The sequence below is a fragment of the Neurospora tetrasperma genome (genome assembly GCF_000213175.1).
Source record: "Neurospora tetrasperma FGSC 2508 unplaced genomic scaffold NEUTE1scaffold_3, whole genome shotgun sequence".
Lineage (NCBI taxonomy): Eukaryota > Fungi > Ascomycota > Sordariomycetes > Sordariales > Sordariaceae > Neurospora > Neurospora tetrasperma.
In genome coordinates, this window is record NW_009799101.1 from 2,842,204 (window position 1) to 2,861,706 (window position 19,503).

The 19,503-nt window shown below is 51.6% G+C and overlaps 5 protein-coding genes across 5 annotated transcripts; 3 read left to right on the forward strand and 2 right to left on the reverse strand.

The window, feature by feature from the left end:
• Nucleotides 1-2,073: 2,073 nt before the first annotated feature.
• Nucleotides 2,074-3,420, forward strand: NEUTE1DRAFT_42309 (uncharacterized protein; the record flags this gene model as incomplete). The annotated part of the gene is given in 7 exon segments (XM_009852002.1): nt 2,074-2,152; nt 2,218-2,306; nt 2,451-2,566; nt 2,584-2,620; nt 2,691-2,787; nt 2,969-3,099; nt 3,295-3,420. The coding sequence occupies 7 exon segments, from the start codon at nt 2,074-2,076 to the stop codon at nt 3,418-3,420; spliced, it is 675 nt and encodes a 224-aa protein (XP_009850304.1).
• Nucleotides 3,421-4,561: 1,141 nt separating this feature from the next.
• On the forward strand, nt 4,562-6,175 carry NEUTE1DRAFT_100805 (uncharacterized protein; the record flags this gene model as incomplete). The annotated part of the gene is made up of 4 exons (XM_009852699.1): nt 4,562-4,750; nt 4,908-5,124; nt 5,235-5,774; nt 5,859-6,175. 4 exons carry the CDS (start codon nt 4,562-4,564, stop codon nt 6,173-6,175), a joined length of 1,263 nt encoding a protein of 420 aa, XP_009851001.1.
• Nucleotides 6,176-9,760: 3,585 nt separating this feature from the next.
• Nucleotides 9,761-10,435, reverse strand: NEUTE1DRAFT_100807 (uncharacterized protein; the record flags this gene model as incomplete). Its single annotated transcript, XM_009852700.1, has 2 exons — nt 9,761-9,934; nt 10,340-10,435. The coding sequence occupies 2 exons, from the start codon at nt 10,433-10,435 to the stop codon at nt 9,761-9,763; spliced, it is 270 nt and encodes an 89-aa protein (XP_009851002.1).
• A 2,765-nt stretch (nt 10,436-13,200) lies between these two features.
• On the forward strand, nt 13,201-15,473 carry NEUTE1DRAFT_116995 (uncharacterized protein; the record flags this gene model as incomplete). The annotated part of the gene is made up of 5 exons (XM_009852701.1): nt 13,201-13,297; nt 13,607-13,625; nt 13,759-13,917; nt 13,980-14,145; nt 14,207-15,473. The coding sequence occupies 5 exons, from the start codon at nt 13,280-13,282 to the stop codon at nt 14,799-14,801; spliced, it is 957 nt and encodes a 318-aa protein (XP_009851003.1).
• A 1,328-nt stretch (nt 15,474-16,801) lies between these two features.
• On the reverse strand, nt 16,802-18,827 carry NEUTE1DRAFT_81975 (uncharacterized protein; the record flags this gene model as incomplete). The annotated part of the gene is made up of 2 exons (XM_009852702.1): nt 16,802-18,344; nt 18,403-18,827. 2 exons carry the CDS (start codon nt 18,825-18,827, stop codon nt 16,919-16,921), a joined length of 1,851 nt encoding a protein of 616 aa, XP_009851004.1.
• Nucleotides 18,828-19,503: the final 676 nt, after the last annotated feature.

The window sequence follows — 19,503 nt, forward strand, 5'->3', positions numbered from 1 at the left end:
GGTCAGGACCAATTCCTTCACTGACGGCCTTATGGTAAGAAGGGCCAGTACCTACGTCTACACATACATCTCCAGGCTTTTAGTCTACTCCGAAACCGCAATCAGCCAGCCATACACTCAAGCAACACCAACCCAGCTAGTGTGAATCACCAGCTTCCTCTAACTTGCACCACTTTTTGAACAAAACGTTCCATCACCTCAAGACCTCAAGGCCTGCAGACGGTGGTCTCCGTCGCATCTCGCCCAATGTGCATGCTAGATGTCTGTGATCAGCACCAACCTTACAACCCGCGCCAGCGTCAGATACGCCACATACGTGCCAGCGCGGGTTACATTGAAAGATCTGTCGGGTCGTGCTCTGTGTCAGTGTTGGCAGTGCCGCAATTCCTCAGTGGTTCATCACACGCAGGATCGGTTGTTGAAAAAGATGAGTGACGACACAGTCACTTCGCTGACGTTCTAGTCTTGCGCAAGTATTACCCAAAGAAAAATCGACCATGTTGCGGCTAATCCTGCCCGGTTCTGATAATGCTAAAATAGTTGTACAAGTGGAAAAACTCCAAGCGTCTAAAGTCTACCAAGCATCTGGACACTCCCAGATCACTTCAAGCTTCAAAGCGTGACAAAAGCGAGCCATCACCCTTCTCTCAGACTCTGTCTTGTTCTGACATCCATCCCATCAAGCTAATTAATCGAGCCACCCAAGTACGCCATACACTTTTTCCATCATAACTCCTGTTCCGTCAAGTTTGGTACCGGAAAGGCCATGACGTTTCCAAGTCCGACCAAAGGCGACTCTACAATCCAAGCGAGTTCGACACAATTGGTCGGACCTGATTCGCCCAGGCCTGCCAACAGCACCAAGGCCGACACCGGGCAACAGTCACCGAGCCACCCTCCCAGAGTTCCACCCCTCCCACCATCACCAAACCACCATCAGCTCCTCGGAGATGCAGAAGACAAACTTTGCAAGGGAAGCCGTGCTGATTCGCTGTCTACCCCGCTAGTCCAGTCCGTTCCGCCATTGGAATTGTTATCGTCCTGATTTGGTTCCAGGCATTGCACAGAACGCGGCAGGGTAATCCCCACGGGTACAACTTCCACGACAAGGACTTCCGCATGCAGTTCACTGCTTCACCCTTGACTAACCACTCGCTACGCTTTCTGACCAGCTTCACGATTTGTTCTCTTCTGTCACAATACCTATAGTCCACTTTGAAGCTCTCTTTTGCCTCTGGCCGGCAACCTAGAAGCGTCTGAGGGTTCAGGTGGGAAGGAAAGCTCGCCAAAAGCGAGAAACCTGCATTGGCCAATACCACCCCAAGCAGGGGCTTTAATTCCGAGTTGGTGAACAGTCGTTGCTTTTTCTTCCCCTTTATGCTGTGCACTTTCGTGTTCCCCGCGGCGCCAGTCAGCCCCAACAACGCGGCTCATCCGGTCAATGGTAGGGTAACCAATCACACTCATCGATCCTTGGCATCACTCGTCTCCGTGTTTTCCACCACTTCTTGGTTCTATACTTCAACAGCCACTGCATTCTCTATGCACTCTTTTACTGGATTCAAACACATTGACCTGATAGTGTCACCTGGCCCGTCCGCACCCGTAGTGTACATGGCTCGGCACGTGCCCTCAGGACAGCAGCCGGGACGATACTAACCAAGTTCGCCAAGCAAAATGTGTGGTTGACGCCCGCTGCACAACCTTCTAAACGTAGAGCTCTCACTTACACGATGTTGTAGACACTAGACAGGGGTCCTGGAGAGCAACCGGAGCAGCAGTTTGCAACAGCCAACTCGCTCAATGTCTGGCACTTTACAATTCCCATCAAACACGCAACAACCACGAGGGACAAGAACCCTTTTGCAATTCTCCAAGACTAGCGAACCAGAGATCATTCCCCCTCAATATCACAATCCACAATGGAAGGATCAAGATATCAGGGCGGAGGTCGACCGTACATACTGTAGCGTGCCCGCTTGTTTGGTGGGCTCAGGTGACCATGGAAAATTTTGAGGGTATTGGTGGCTTGGCAAGGCGAGAGACGGCGTGGCTCCGCTACCGACCCGCAACATGCCCCTCAAGGTCGGGGCGCCGATGATGCATGAAACCTGCAATACCACACCTCCTACCTTTGATTCCCCTCCTAGCCGTCCCATCGCCGCTACGAGCGAGACCGATCTCGCTGACAGCTGTTGACAAACTTGACAACCTCAGTCCAAAGGAATTGGCAACCTCCTCAGAATGCCGAGTTACCTTTGTTCAGACGGACGTCATTATCTGCAGACTTTGGGAATACGAGCCAGGTGTAAGCTGCGAACCATGGCCGCTTGAAGCTCACTGCCATATTGAGCTGCCTGTGGGTGAGAGACAGTACTTCACCAATATTACATGGCTCTATAGCCCTTTTGGACGAAAAGAAAAAATGATATGGCTTTCAACGGCCTGAGATGCGTCATCGGATTGTGGCCAAGAATTTGTTCCTGAAGCGAGAACTCATCGACACACCAGACGCGATCGATCTCGCGGGTTTTGCTTCACACATCCGAACCATTGGAGCCTTGCAGTAGGCGAGTAGTCAAGAGTCCTACATGCCACAACCAATGCCAGATCTACCTGTGTAAGTTCCTCATTATTCGAGGTGACGAAGAAGGCTCATTCATAGCTCAGTTGAAAGCTGGAACCTGTAGGCATTGCCATTGCAAGTTGGCTCCGATGTTGGCTCCGGCGAACATCGCACTAACAGCATGTTCCTGAGACAGCTCATGCGGCCTGTCACGGGGCCTGGTCTACCATTCCTCTATGCCAAAGCATTTTAAGACTCTTTGACAAACCATCATTGGGAGTAGAGACAGCCTGGATCCCCGTACGTAAAATTTCAAGATCTAACAGCGAAACCTGTCCAGCCCTATCGGCATTCCTGTAGCAAAAGAGACCAAATCTGCTGGTAGCAGTATGTAATGTCAAGGAGCCATCGAGGTACACGGTAGTTGGAGACGGGCACAACGGAAGACAGGGAGCCAGCCGGTCGGCCCAAGCCCATGTAGGCAAATGGAATCGGCTGATGGTGCAGGTGCTGCAGAAAGACTTCCCAAAGCGGTATCGGGAATTCCCACTTTGCAACACAACAGGCACCATTGGCTCCAGACGAAGTCGTCCGCCAGATGCCACTGTGGGGAGCGGGTTGGCAGCCAAGCAGAATCCGTCGATGTTGGACACAGGAGGAACCAGGACAAACGCTGAGGGCCGCGGGGTCCAGGTACGGTAGCCACTACGGAACATAGCCGTACCCAGAGAGGAGCCGGTGCTGATGTTTCGAACTTTCGTCTGGGGAAGCCTGCAACGTGGAAGATTGCGTTCGGAGGCTGGGGGTGGAACGGGGCGTCAACGTTGGTCGTCCAGAAGTCGATGGAGCCATAGGGTTTTCGGCCTAGTGTCGTCAAGGATGACCATCTGTGCCATCCAACAAAACGGGCGCAGGTGACCCATTTCGGTCCCAGGAAGAGCTGGAAGGGCGGTCCTGTGTTGTGTTGGGGGAGGGGGAAAGACACTGGATATTTGTCTTTGGCCAGACTCGCCAGACCACAAACTCGAGCTGCCTGGCGGGGCTCCCTTCCTCCAGTCTTTTTTTTTCTCGAGTGACAAGGGAAGGGAAGCTCGTGGGACAGGCTAAACAAGCCAGGCCAGCCTAGTCTTCGTAGTGTAGCGGCGGTATGCGGGCCATTGGGGTAGGTATGACCTCCGGGGCCCTGTGGACGACATCCAGTGAGGATCCAGCGAGCATCCAGTGGACATGGGCGGGGGCTTGCGGACCCTCCACCCACTCCAGGGGGATTAACATTACATAAAACCCTCCCATTCTTCTCTTTTCTTTACACATGCGCAACCTGTCATCGACCTCCAGCTTATCTCGGGCCCTCCAAAAAACCGTCTTCAAGTCGAGCCTTGACACACGGAATCCGGGGAAACGCGGGCCTGTGTTGATTTTCCAACCCCCTTTTTCCGTACAGACGCTCGCTCTCTGCCTTGCCTTGCCTTATCGCCGGTCCCAGAAACTCGGATCCTACCCCCATTCCCCAGATTTCAGATTCGAGATTACGCACTGATTGGCGCCATCATCCCTGGTTCCCGAAGCTGTTCCTGGACCAGTCCATCTTGTTCGGAGAATTTTAGCACGAGGGAACTTTGTGAGAGAGAGGAGAAACCGAGACCTGGGGCGTGTCTTGCCATTCCATATCGAAAACTCATTCGCTGTCCCAGCCCAAGCTTTTTCCGAGTGCCGTGGTGCAGCACACGTTGGCACTCAACCCGCATTAGGTTCTTCCCCGAATCCGCTCCTGGGCAGGCCCCGCATCAACAAAGACTCACCACTACCAACCACTACCGGAACCCCCCCCTGCCGAGCCCTCTACACTACCTACCTACATACTACGGCGTACCTTGCACAAGAGTCACAGTCCCAGACGCTCAACACGCACACTCTCACTGGCAGAACAAACAACGTCTGCCAGTGCAACTAATTCTGTACAATCAGGGAAGGAAGAAGGACATGGCAGACAAGATGTCTATCGATAAGCACGATCCCACCAAAGACGATAGTGAAGACTCGCAGATGGAGTCTAGTCCCGAGAGAGAAAGAGAGGGTGAGGCACCTGGTGGTGAGGCCAATGGCCAAAATACAGGTACCTCAACGAAAACCGCTGCTCCCCAAGAAAACCAACAGCCCAAGCGCAAAGGCGGCCGCAAGCCTGTAAGATCCTGACTTCTTTCTTTTCTTGTTTTGGTCTTGTTTTCCTATTTTTATTTTTATTCTTTCATTTTGTTTACTTTGTGTTATTTTTTGGTTATTTTGTCTTTTCTTCTTGCGGACACAAGTAGTGATGAATAACATCCTAACATATGTATAGATCTACGCCACGTCCGAGGAACGGAAGCAGAGGAACCGTCAGGCTCAAGCTGCATTCCGTGAGCGCAGGACTGAGTACATCAAGCAGCTTGAAGATGCTATCCGCACCCACGAGCAAAACCTTGCCAATCTGCAAGCTGCTCACCGACATGCCGCTGACGAATGCCTGATGCTTCGTTACAAGAATTCGCTTTTGGAGCGCATCCTCCTTGAGAAAGGTACCTTTGTCTACGACTTTCCCATGTTCGGGTTGTTTGTTTACACCCCTTTTTGGGGGGGCCTGCCTCACCAATGTTGATTTGCTAACTCTACCTACCCTCCTTTTCAGGCATCGATGTTCAAGCCGAGCTCCAAGCCAAGACGGGCAGTCCAAATCTTGGACCTACTCATATGCCCCAGAACTTGGTACAGCAGCCGCCGATTCAGCGGGCTCTCCTGAATAGACACCATGCCCGCAGATCGCAGTCGAGCATCGCTCCTAAACTCGAACCCGGGATTCCTATCTCTCCCCTGCCACCTCCGGTTCATTCTCACGCATCAGCTCTATCGCCCAAGAGTCGGCCAACACCACTATCGCATTCGGCCTCGCCATCAACGACAGCAACCTTTGGTTCCCATAGCGGCGCATCACCGGTCACTTCCGACGGCATGATTCCCCCGATTCGCCCGCATCTCCCACCCGCTTCAGCATTAAAGATCCACCCGCCTTCGCAATTGGGCAACGGAGTGCCCGGTCTAGCTCAGCAACAACGCCAGATGCAGATGCCTGGGCTTCAGCAAGGACAGAACCACATGAGGAACAGCGTTGGCGGAAACACGAATTCGTTCTACCCCACGCCTTCCTTCCAGAATCACATTGAACAACTCGGCAAGCTGACCCGTTTTCTTTTTCTTCCTTCCCCTTTTCCCCTCTAATAAATATTTGTCACCTTAGGCTCATTCCGTAATTCAGAACAGGAGTACGACGCCGCAGCCGAAATGATGGACGACCCCGGCGAGACCCCCGATACTCCAAGCGGACCTGGCCCCTATCCCGGCCAAGCATACGGCGGCGACCCCCAAGCGATGTCACTTTCGTCCCCTGTCACCTCCGGTCCTCAAGGAAACCAGCAGTCACCGATCGAAAACGGCTCTCATCAACAGCATCCTGCGTACCCGCCAATGGCCCAGCTTCTCGACCACCAATACGACTTTGGCGATCCTTTCGGTTTGAGTGCTAGCATGGCTTTTCCGACACAGTTCTCGTTCGACACCAGCAACATGCGGTAGAAGAGACGGAGAGAAAGGAGGATAATGGCATGGCTTAGGGAAAGGAGGTATCGCGGGATGTCATGGGTTTCACCGTTACCCGATTCGACAGACATCTGTTTGGAATCCGACATATTGAAAAATTTCACAAACCGGCACATCACACATAGCCGAGTCAGCAACTGCACAGCAATCGAGAAAGGAGGTTATATAAAAAATAGGTGGGCACGACGGCCGCTTCGGACGAATGACGACAACGCGAGAAGACACAACAACAACAAAAGTACGACCGGAAAAGTTAATGTTTTTAAAAGATACCCGTGGAGCATTGAGCACTGGGTATAATTCACAATCAGCGGGTTTTGCCCTCTTTTTATGGGAGAGACAAACCCGTCTCCCCACTCTTTTGTTCCCTCTTTTGGATATTTTTCGAGATTTTGTTGGTGATGGCCACTGGCTTTTGGTGATGCCAGCATGTTTTGATACCTTGTATGCGTCTGCTTTCACTGTAACTGTACCACAAAACAAAAACGGTGTTCAAAATCGGATACTTTCATTCATATCACAGGAGGAAAAAGGAGTTTTCGCAATCTCATCAAAAAGCATGGTGTTTGGTCCCGGTGTTTGATACCTACCTATGTTCAACTGTCAATTTCTATCTGTGCTACCAGCGATTGAGATTGGAAAATAGGAGGTCAGCGCAGCATGACAATCAACTTGTCATCACGGTGGCAATCCACGGAATTGTTAACCAACAAAGAACGCGGGGGATATACCACGAGACCGTTCAGGCTACGGCAGATGACAAGCCTCGCCATGGGGAGCAGGATGTATTGTTTACATTATCATGAACCGTCTACCTGATGTAAATAACAGACAGGATCATCAGGAAATACTACTAACCAAAAGTTAAATCGAATCCAAAAGACAGACAAGCTCAATTCTTTACAGGACAACGCCGAACGATTTGCGTGACAAATTTACCTAACCCGCAAGGCCGTAGCCAGGGGCAGCGGAGACGCGTGACCGACGGCTTTGTCATCGGAAGGACGCTCCACATCCAACTCCGCCTCTAGATACGGGCCGGTACTCCATTTGCATGGTGTAAACGGACCGGTAACAGTCAGTACTAGTGTAGTGTAGTGTAAACCCGACACGACGACACATGGCGCAGATCGACAACAGCTAGGTACTGCAGATAGCGATGATGGGTTGGGATGGTGTGAGACCGCGTGAGAAAAGATCAAGAAAAGGGCCAAGCGGCTTGGCGGTGAATCTAGATCTACATAGTTCTTCTGTCGTGCCTGGCGATGTTTTCTTTTCGGGTTGCTTCAGTTTGGGATGAGTCAAAATAGAAAGGATGGAATTTGTGGTTCCCCTGCGATGGACTTGGAAGTTGAGAACTTGAAGTTTGAGGAATTTGGGCCGCCTTTCTGTTGTGCGTGATGCCCTGGACTTGGAGTTAGTCGATTGATTTGTTCTTGGCTTTTACCTTGGTACCTACTTCCCTCCAGGTATACTCTGTTACTGGTGTAGTGTATGATGGTTAATGGGGATTAAGGAACTAAATGCCCCCCTTTACGATCGAAGGTTTCCCGCATTTTTCCCACACCAGTCCCTCCCCCAACTCCATCTCACTCACAAAGCTCATCCTCTCCGCAGCGAAGTCGGTCCCTCAAGACAAAAAAACAGAAAAAAAAGGAAAGAAAAAGAGAGAGATCGGTAGAGAAAGTCAAGGAAACCTCGTCCGGGAATAAAGCCGGCTATAGTGCTAGATTTAGTGTGAGAACTTTCCCGCAGACCGCAGGCAGGAGATGGAAATGTCACTGAGAACAAAAAAAAAAAAAACGAACACGGTGTGGAAAAACACCGCTTATTTTCAAGGTACAGTAGCCTTCCATGTTCGGTGATAACAACCGAAGAACGGCACTGCATTTACTGCGTAGGTAGGGATCCGCTATTCTAGTCCGCAAGATCTTCAGGTTCTTGTCTTGTCTTGTCGTCCCTCTCATCTACACTAGTGTATCTCTCCACCAAACTTTTCTTCTCCACTGTTTGGGAGCCCGCAGTGCCACTGCCCACCAAAAACTTTTTGCGGCATGTGGACACTGACTGACTGACTGACTGGCGGAGGAGGAGGACAAGAGAGTGGAGATTTTCTAACAAAAGCGAGGTAGGTCCGCGGTCCGGTTGATTTGTGGAGAACTGGGTGCCCCGGTGGACGACCGGGGCTGAGGACCTACATACACTACGGAGACGGGAACGGGGGCTGATGGAGAACGGGGGAACGGTGTGGGGAGGGGGGAACAAGATGACCGCCGGTTGGGATGTGAAAAATACCGGGATGGAGGGGCGTCGGAGGGGCGCCGAGACCGCGAGGGGCCATGGAGATATCAATGTAAATGGGAGGAGCTGATGAAGGCTCAGTGAGCTTGGTACCAAGGTTGGGTAGAGGAGCTTTGGGAGGAGGACACGGCATGGTGGATGGATGACATGTGATGATGTGAGATTACCTCTAAAAGTGGATGGGAATCGCCGAATTAATGAATGGGAGTTGGGAGTGAAAGTAAACAACGGGAACGAGGGTATTGGAAATTCCAGGCGAGTGTGTTCGAAGACTGTTCTGTTGGTTGTCAGAGATATCTGGAGACATGGAAGGTCCCAAAGCGAAGCGAATCTGAGCATAACGAGAATGTCCAAGGGAACAGACAGTTCTGTAAACACCTTTCCTCGGTTGGGAGGATGCTTGACGGCTTCAACATAGCTTGGTCGAAGTAAACCCGTCATGGTATTATTCGATTTTCTGGCATGATGTAGCAAATACACAGAAGAAGTGTCCCGCAAGATCAATTTGAATTTCGAACTATATAAAACGTGGCGTTATTACCGATAGACCTTCGTCGTGCATCAATCGCTGATACTTTCCTTCCACATCCATCATCTATGTCCTCACATTTGAATGCTATATTGGAACGTCATTGCCAGTTTTCCATGCAAGAAGCCTTTGGAGGCTTTTATGAATACGTAATATTTAGATAATAAGAAACACTACCATGTCATATATGTGGGATCAATATAGGTCCCGTCTTTGTTATAGCACGATCCAACACACGAAGTTAGAAAGCAAAGACATTAGGACAACGAGGAGGAACCTATAAGAAGGCCATTGAAGTCTAGCAGTTGTCGAGTATCATGGTTGTTATCAGGACACATGCATCTACCAGTCCTTCTCTCGACTTGAGTAAAATCTAGACGGTGTCTAGCCCTACAACTAACATTCTATCAATAACAAGTCCAGGTGTGCAGTAATGCTGATCCATTATTAACCGGCTATGGTTCTGAGTTCGGACCTATGGAGACATAACGTTGCGTCTCAACAGGCCGAAGGTTGCATGTGGCCCTACACAGTTGTTTCCTTTCGATCAGCAGTACATCTCTGCTGATGTCAAGCTCATGATCCTGAGATGATGGTGAGCCTATGTGGTTTGGTTTCCCTGAAGTCACTCCCGCCTGAAAACTGCTGGTTGGGAGATGATACATTGCTGAGCTCAAGGTATCCAGTACACGATCTCCAGGATTTCCCTTTAGTGGTGTTCAAAATCACCCTCAGTCAATATCTCGGACAATGTAGATGGACGCCACGCTGGCTCCACGTGCCGAAAGAAGATGTGACATATCGGGCGTCTTCAAAAGGTAGGATGGTTCCGTCTGGTCATGTAGCTCACGAGGTAAACCATGACACATAGATACTCCATTCACGACCAGCATGTTGCCCCTCAACTGTGTCCCATTTGTAGTGTAAGAAGATCCTGCGAGTTCCGCGTACAAGTCACTGCATAGTCTGGACTGGTCTACCGCGTGATGACCGGTCCGGAAGGAATCATCCCCGGGTTAGGTACGGAACTGGAGTCAAACGGTGGTCTGGGATACGCATTGTTGAATTAATTCCAGTGAAACCTCAGTTCCACACCGGAACACTGCTGCCTGTGGAAGTGTGCATAGTGACTTTTGGTGGAGGCGCCGATGATAGCCGTGTGTAGCCAGTGGACTTCTGTCAGCCCAGCCATCATGACATATCGACTTGCCCTTCAGCAACGCTGGGTTCTATCCGCTGAGCGTCTGGATTTGTATTCTGCACCATGAACCGTTTCCAGAAGAAACGGGATGAGCATGAATGGTACATACTTTCCTGTTCCTCCAGCCTGTCCAGTGTCGAGAGTAGTGTAGAGCCGCAGCGGGAACCCTTCCATGCATCCGCTTCGACAAGGTTCGGGTCGCCATCCTGGCCGTGCCGCTGAGGTGTCACTCGGCACGCTGACCGGTTGTCGCACAAATGTGACAAGCCCACCCTCACGCTTTCATCACTACTACCTCCTACTACCTTTGTTCAATCGGCCCTGATGCTGGGGGAATGCTCTGGAAGGTCGAATCGTACCCGAAGGCGGGCAGACTTGGTTGAACTCATTTCGAATTCTGGTGGACGGATTGCAGGGCAAGCCGAATGCAGGATGAGTCACACCAAAAGGAACCGTCGATCTCGTCACCAAATGACAAGCTGCCTGCTGTTGGACGACTCTCAAAGTAGGGCACAGCTCTCTCAACACTCTACTGACCAGTTAAATGATTCCTCTTTGGGAACTTCGTTTGTGTAGCTCCATGTAGAGCCGAGCGGCACCCAGACGAAATCTTCTTTGAAGTCCTCTATCATGACAAGTATGTGGGCTCAGCTCGCAATTCTTGACCTTGCGCTCACAACGGACGTTGCGTGCATACTGCAAGTGAGTGCCTTGAACCTTGGTGAGCTGCTGGTTGTCGGCGGAGGTGTCGAAAATGGGAGTGTCCTCGAAGCTCTTCTTTCTTTTGCTGCTTCGTAGAGCTTGCAGCCTCAATACAGTGTGATATTTTTTTGAGGTTGTAGCCATAGTGCTTGTAGGCGCAAAGTGTCCTACTTCTATGTTTTGTTTGTCGAGGCCTCCATGTTTGCCGGTTTGAGCGGTTGGCAAGTGGCTTTTGTATACATATTTACCTGATAATAGACTTCTTGTCTGCTCGTGAACTAACACTTGTATCAAGCAAGACCTGAGAGGTACATGTTAATGAGATGGGTTTGATTGCAACTTCTACCGACCGGGTTCTCTCCTATTACCCAAAGCCTGAGCTGTGGCTTTCGCTCACAGATGATGTGCTGGCGTGTTTGATACAGTTGACAGAAGTACAAAGTCAGAAGTGCTTCATAGCAGCCTCCTCAAACATCCCTTGCCAATATCCAAAAGTAGGTATATACTGTGGCTCAAACCTATACATGAATGATCGACAAAACTGCTCAATACAGATTTTGTGGCCAGGACGACTCCTACCGTCAACGACTCATGTGGCTGCCCCGGTGTTTCAGAGTGTTGTGGACTTTGCATAGCCTGAGAACTACACATCAGCTCAAATGAAGCAAATCTGTCATGCCAAACAATGGTGACCAGGCTAGATAATGCTTCTTATCCAGTACATGCCCTGACTTTCTTTGGCAACGCCGTGGAGACATTCTTAGTTGTCAAGAAACACAGAGACACGCTTTCTAAAACAACGCCTGTAAGTTGACTTCAAACAGTATGCCATGACTAACACGAAAGACTCGATGTTGGGTGGAAAGTAAGAGACGAGAAATGCGGTAAAATCGTGAAAACGAAGATGAAGAGAGAAACAAATTGCAGAGCTACGCGATAGAGAAGGAAGTCGACTTGCATATTGATCATAATGAAATGGCTCTCCGTGACTTGTTAACTCTACAATAACTGGATCAGTTGATATAGATATTTCAGGTTAACTAACCTACAGCAAAAAGACATTTGCTGATGACTATCTCTCATTCTTGAAGCGAGGACATTGCCCTGAATGTGGTAAAGGTAATGTATTTTGCAGGTGTATGTCCATCTCCGCCTCGAAGGGCCACGAGAAGTAAACAAGTGCGTTGAACAGGGGATCCTCAATGCAAGAATTCAGCATCCACTGGCAACTGCTTCAACTGCCGAATGGGACTCGTCCTAATATAGTTGCTGTTTGAGCTTCGTCACCACAGCGTCCACTCTCTGCCATGACCGTCAAATGCAAACCAACGGGTGAGTCCATCCAGAACCACACTTGTGGAAACGCATGCAGAGTCGCTGTGACTTGAGGGTGATGCGGTTCAACAGACACGCGAAATCTGTACAACGTCCGACACTTTTGTATGTCATGGCATATGAAAGACTTTCCAGAGAATATTTGAAAAGAAGTGAGATATAAGTAGGAGTTGAAGAGAAAAAAAGGTGAAAGGTCCAAGCTGCATATCAAACTGCTCAAGTGGCCCGTGATGACCCTCTCCAATGTGGCCGTGGTCAAGCACCTGTTGGCAAGCGTTAAACACAGCAACCAAAGAAATTCCTCTCCGAGAAAGACATGACGTCCGGTGTCTAACAGCACGACGGCAATGTGTGCCTTCTTCGCATGAAGTCCGTTGACAGGAAGTCCGGGGTTACTTAAGGCAGGTCCGATCTCATAGAAGGCTGTCACCTCGGCAGGAATGCGTCAACTTGGCATATAAAGCGGTAGCTTCCGTCAGGTGTTTGTGACGGATGTGTTTCCAGTCGTTTGTTTACCTTGGTGACGATGATGTCTAGTGAGTGGTTGTCGTCGCGACTGCAAACACTCTGCCAAGACTTGCCGGATTGGTAGCAAAGCTCAAACAGGCAAAGTTACGGCGTGTACGGATCGATACGCACGTCACATTGGTAACAAAGGGCAGGCAGCGTGCAAAGTGGTAGCCCTAACCACCAATAACAGCGGCGCACTGAAATTTCACCAAAAAGCCAAAACGGCAGTCAAAGTTGGAAGCGGGGAACAGCGGCAAAGAGGGCCAGAGCAGGGCCTTGGAGGGGAGATTTGGTGCAGGTTGGCGGGGCACGAGCGTCTCTGTGATCCGTGCCACTGCCACAACCTGGTCCGAGCTCCCTGTGGCCCGGGAGCGATTTGCCAAAATCTTTTACGACACCACAGCGAGCATCAGACGTCGTTGTCGCTGTCGTCCGCCCCCCCTACCCAACCCCGTCTAGAAGAAGCGCATTGAGTCAGGCCAACGTCCTGTCAAGCGCAAAGATGTCGGTCGCTTCCAAGGTGTGTTTATCTCTCTCCCCGTCAATCTCCGAAGTGGCCGGTTTTACGGTCGGCCGAGAGCTGCGTGCTGTGCAGCGGATATGGATGACCCGTGGTTGGACCTCGCCGTGAAATGAAACTGAGAGCTTCATTTTTGTTTTCGAGCGAGTCCGCCAACACCGGCTCCTTGCGACAATTTGGGATCCGAAAGAGGAGGGAGGCTTGAGAATGGGGATCCAGACGCACAGCGAGCAGCAGCCGGCCACCACCGCGAAAATCTAGCGCTCAAGACAGCAAGAAACTAACTGATTGCGATTTTTTTCTCTACAGAACCTGTTCGATCTGCTCGGTTGGTTGCCCACCCTCCTGTGAAATACGAAACCCACGCGACGGCACACTCGAAATTGGCAGGGCGAGGAGGAACATTGAAAACCGCAATCCAAGGAACCACCAATACTGACGGATCGATTGTTTTCATCCAGGCAACGACGTGGAGGATAACACCGCTCCCGCCGCCCCTGCTAAGATCGTCGAGAAGACCTCGACCCACACCACCAAGCGCAACTCCGATGGCGTCGCTCCCAGCAAGACCCCCGCTCAGGGCTCTGGCCGTCGCTCTAACTTGACCGGCAACGAGGCCGGTATGTTGATCATCCAACATGCTAACCATGGCTACCCTCTCAACTGACATCTTCGGTCCCAGCTTTCCGCGACCGTAACGCCGGCAGCGACCGCAACCGTGGCAAGCCCACTGAGGAGGGTGCTGCTCGTGGTCCCCGCGGCGGCGCTAACGCCCGCGTCCGCGGTGGTCGCGGTGGCCGTCACCCCCGTAACACCTCGGATGACCGCCACTCTAAGTCCATCCCCTCGTATGTTCCGGTCAAGCAATTTCTAGCCACAGGCACCTCCGTCCACTAACACCCTGACTAGCGGATCCGAGAAGCAGGCTGCCCTTTCCTGGGGCGCCACCGAGGGCCAGGCCGAGCTGAAGGATGAGCAGGCCGCCGAGGAGATCGCCAAGACTGAGCAGAAGGAGGCCACCACCGAGGGTGAGGCCGCCGCTGAGGCTATCCCCGAGGAGGAGGAGGAGAAGCACGTCTCCTACTCTGAGTACCTCGCCCAGCTCGCTGAGAAGAAGGCCGCTCTCGAGGCCGAGGCCGCCCTCAAGGTCCGCAAGGCCAACGAGGGTGTCGTTGAGGACAAGAAGTGGGCCAACGCCAAGCCCCTCAAGAAGGATGAGACCGAGGAGTTCATTGCTGGCTCCGCCGGCAAGAAGCAGCGCGAGCGTGAGCGCAAGGTCAAGCAGGTCCTCGAGATCGACCAGCGTTTCGTCGAGCCCGAGCGTCCCGCTCGTGGTGGTGCTCGCGGCGGCCGTGGTGGTCCCCGTGGCGATGCCGGCCGTGGCCGTGGCGCTCCCCGCGGTGCTGCCCGTGGTGCTGCCCGTGGCGGTGCCCCCCGCACCGAGAACAAGGCTGCTCCCATCAACCCCAACGATGAGTCTGCCTTCCCCAGCCTCGGCAACTAAATGCCTTTCAATATCGGCATAACGACCATACATCGAAGCCAGACTATTCAGTCACACGGCCTCCCCTTTATTTTCTCTTTGAGGCGGCAATGTCAGAATCAGGATGGCGGCGGTTTGGGATAAAAAAAGCAGCCAGCATGGGGTCGGTGTTCGTCTGTTTGGTTGCATTCACCTTTAGCGGAAAAGTGGTTTCATGAACACCGGAACCGTGAAAGAGGTTTTCCTTATCTGTCCACCACTTACCGCGGAATCGAACAAAGTAAAACTGTTCAAGCTCGAAAGTTGAAACTGCGCGCGTTCGTATGACTTGGTTCCTCCCCGTATCTATCCCCTTTCCTTCCTTGCATGAACGTTATACCTAGGATACATTTCTCTTTTTACCCGGTTCAAACCGCAGACAAAGGATGGGATGGCAACCATCTAGAGGGCAAAAAGACACACACGCTATAGTCTAGGTGGCACTATGACATAGCTCGACCATGGCAAGGTCGTAAGAATGGACATAAGACAGGCTTGTTTTGGATTAGCACCCAATATGGCATCTGGCAAAAGGCATCAGACAGGGCAGCAATATCAAAACAAGTGTTTTGGATTCCTCTGGCAAAGGCACAAGCTGACACTGATCCGTGACTTGTATTCAACACTGTGTTGGCTGTTTAAGTGCACTTTTTGATGTCTCACTGGACAAGTGAAGTTCTTGCTGCACCGTGATCTTGAACTGACTGGTCGCCATAGGTACATAATAAGATGGAAATCACTGACCTTGATATTGACACACAAGTACTTGTAGTAGACACTTTCGTTTCCATCTCAAGCTTCGAACTCGGCGGTTCTTACTAACCACCCCTTCACTATCACCTAGGTCCAGGTAAACAGACCACTCTTTTATGTTCCTTTCTGTCTTGTACAAAACACCCTCTCCCTCACCACCCCATGCTTGCTTATCCATATCACAGCTGCCATACTATACGTAACATGACCTGTACTTTCCTCTTCCATGACAACACTATCTACCTTCAATTCCACAAACCTCCAGCCTACCCGCCCACTCCGAGTATGTATATCCTCAACCTCAGCCCCGAGATACCCTCCATCATCCACATGCTCCGAGGACATGACACTGCCGGAGAACTCATACTGGCTTTCATATCTCAGACAAGCCAGAATCTGTGAAGGCTTGGACTCTATACTCAGTCCGACTTTGCACATCACCCAAGTAAGTGGTGATACACACAATCCATTTGCGAGAGACCCAGTGATGAAGTTTCCTGTTGCTTTCTCATGATGGATGATTCTAGATCCTTGAATTCAACTCTGACATTCTGCATCTAGTTACATGCGCGCATCTGTGTGTATGATGCTCTATGTCGGTGGTATGCGCACAAACCCTACCTACAAGCTCGTACAGAGTACTTACTTGCACAACAAGCCCTTGCAACTGGTTTTCCAGCGTTGCTCACGGTTATGGGTAGAATGGAAGAGAGTGGGTTGGTTGATCAGGCTAACTAACGGTTTCTCACCGTGACCACTGGTTGAATACCACTGCAGCAAAGCCCACCAAAATCCTCAAGCCCCATTGCACCTTCCACCCTACTTGTAGGTACTGCCAGGTGCGTACCTGAAAACCGAAGAACCCGAGTTTCTCGATTAAGGGATTATTCGGTACGCATTCGACCGAGGGCGGGAATGTCGTTCTTCAGTTCCCTGGAATAGACTAGGCAGTGATTGAGATTCCGGTAGTTGGGTCGGTGAAAGTCCGCGGCGCACGTCGTGTCACACTATATTACCTTTCTCCTTGTCTATTCCCTCTTTTCCCCAGGGATGTGTTTTGCGAACTTGGAGAGTGGAAGGTTTGGTTCTCGGGAGATGCTAGTTTCATATGAAGATGGGGAAAGATAGTTGGATGTAGAAACTAGAGAGTGAATCACCATGTCTTTGGAATAGTAGCCATACTTGGTCGCGGCTTCAACGGCAGTCATGCAACAGTTAACATTTCCTTACGCATAAATAATTCATATTCGCGGCAATAAGCATACATCATAACCATCATCAACGACTTCCACCCTCCCCCTATCCTCGCCCACCTGGATCACACAACCTTACAACCACCAAAACACTCAAAAGCCACTCGGCACCTGATGCCCATAGATCACTACTCCCCCCCTCTTCCTCTTAAACCCAAACCTTCCCGCATCAATCCCCAAACTAACCACCAACCAAACTACATTGAACCCAGCCATCATATAGAACGGCGTCCCCGTGCTCCACACATCGAACCCGTACCCGCCCGCCTTCGTCAATAACAAGATGGCCGCGCCTCCGCACCACGAGTAGACTCCCGCCACGGACCCCTTCAGCCTTACTCTCGACACCGTATCCTCCGGCAAAGCTCCTGGATTTTCTAAAAGGGGTGCCGTCTCGTTCCGGCCATCAGCCGGTTCAGTTACAGTAGCTACTTCGCTGTCCCTGTCAACGCGGTGCGGATGCGTGATCACGTTGACTACGTCCACCTTCAGCACGCCTCGTCCTAGCGAGCCCAAGCTGCAGACAATGGCGCCGATTTGGCTAATGCCGATAAGTGCAGCGAGGAAGAAGACGACAGGACTGCCGCCCCGCCCATCCTTGTCTTTATACTCGGGGCTTTTAAGTTGAGGGAAGGCAATGTAGCCGGCGATGCCGAAGGTGGTAGCTACGATAATAGGGTAGTTGACTTTGTTCTGCTTGGTGAACTTGCGGCTAGAGAGGTAGCCAAAAAGAGGAGCGCAGAGGAGACCCATTAGTTGGGCGACGCCCGTGAGGATAGAGGAGAGGATGTAAGCCTGGCGGCATTCCTTTTTCAGCTCTGGGGAAGGGTCGTTGGGCGAGCCTTGGCAGAAGCCGTTGCGGATGAAGAAGGCGTTGATGAAGAGGGGCATGAAGAGCGAGATTGCGACGGTGGAGGCGCGGGCAACGAAGCCGCCTAGGTAGCCGAGGGCGATGTCGGAGTCGGTGAGGCCGAGCCGGATGGAGTCGCGGAGGAGGTGCAGGTAGGGGTAGACTTGTTTGGAGGAGTAAGGTGCTGAGTGGTCGTCGGTTCGGCGCTTGAGTCCGAAGAGGGTCCGGAATCCTTTGCCTTCTTCACCCTTGATGCCGCGGAGACCGAAGAAGACGAAGATGGCGACGAGGAAGGAGACGAGGCCGACGACGTAGTAACTGTACTGGACGGCTTGACCAACAGTGACGCCTTCGATGTGTCCAAACCGTGCCGGTAGAGGGAGGAAGAGCGAAAGAGCGACGAGGGCACCGCACCCTGTGAAGAGCCCTACGTAGCCAGCCAGCGCGGACGGCTTCCCACGTCCTTCGGGTTTCCCTTGGGTGCCATCAAATCTGAAGCCAGCTTCGGAGGTGCTGTGATCGCGGAACCGATCAGGGGTAATGGTAACCTCAGAAGCCACTGACGGTGTTATGCTATGCCTTGGGTTCAGAGGGGGGTTCTCGACAACATCTGTTTGCGCCTGAGTCTCGTCGGACAACGAAGGGAGGATTGCCGTAACCATGGTCGCCCTTTGTCACCAATGATGATTAGCTTTTGTCGTGGAACGCCGTGCTGAACATTACTTACGCAGCGGTAGCTCCAACAGCAAAGAGGATCCTCGCCAATAGCAACTGCGGGTATACATTCGTTGCCTGAACAAACACTAGCAGCGAGAGTCCAATAATTGCATAGCCAGTGACGGCAACATGTCTTACCCCGACACGATCAGACACCAGACCCCAGATAGGGCAGGCGATCAAGGCGACAATTTCATCAACGAAGCCGAGGGTACCGACGATGTCACCGACGCCATGCTTGACGCCGATCAAGTCGGTGATGACAAAGGAGACGCTGCTGTTGAGGAAGACGAGGAAGGAAATGCTGAAGAGGCAGATGCCCAAGAGGTAGGTCAGGGCTTGGAGAGGGGTCGTCGATGAGGAGAATGGGAGATGGCGGAGGAGAAAGGCACCGAAGTCGAAGGGCTGGCCGGGTCGGCCATCGGTTGGAGCCATTGTGTGGGTTCTTTGATATGGTCTGTTTTGGTGTTTAGTCTAAGTGCTGGGATTCCTATCTGGGCTGGCTAAGCAACCTAAGAGTGTTGATGGTTCGTCGATGTGTTTTGCTTCACATCGGTTCAATGTCTCACGGTTTGTGTAGTCGTATTCTTCGAGGAAACGAAGCTTACAACGGCACTGATGGAAGTTCAAGCATCTATCAAACAAATGTGGAATCACGAGTTATCGTTTGCAACAAGGGAAGAAAGAGGTCGGAAGGGAGAAGAGTGGAAGCAGCATCGCGGAAACTGATGACGGCGCTGGCGTCAGTTACGCCCATCCAAGGAATCATCGACCGGGGAACACGGCCAATCAGAAGAGCCCAATCCCGATTTACATATGTACACTACAACCCTGTCGCTATCAGGGCATTTGGCTCGTGCAACCCTCGTGCAACCCTTGGGTTCAGTTTTGGACCGCGTCTGGCCGCCGCGCTGCGACATCTGCCCGCCCCGCAATCCGGTTCAGAGCCCCTCCTCCGCCGGTGTTCGTCTTTTTTCCCCCATCAACTTCTGGCCTCGGGGCAAAACGACATGAAATGGCATGAATTGGCTACTTACGGTGCCAGATCCAGAATCCCGTCTGACTGTCTCTCGTCTTGTGTAGGTCATTTCCTCATACTACTCAGTAGTCC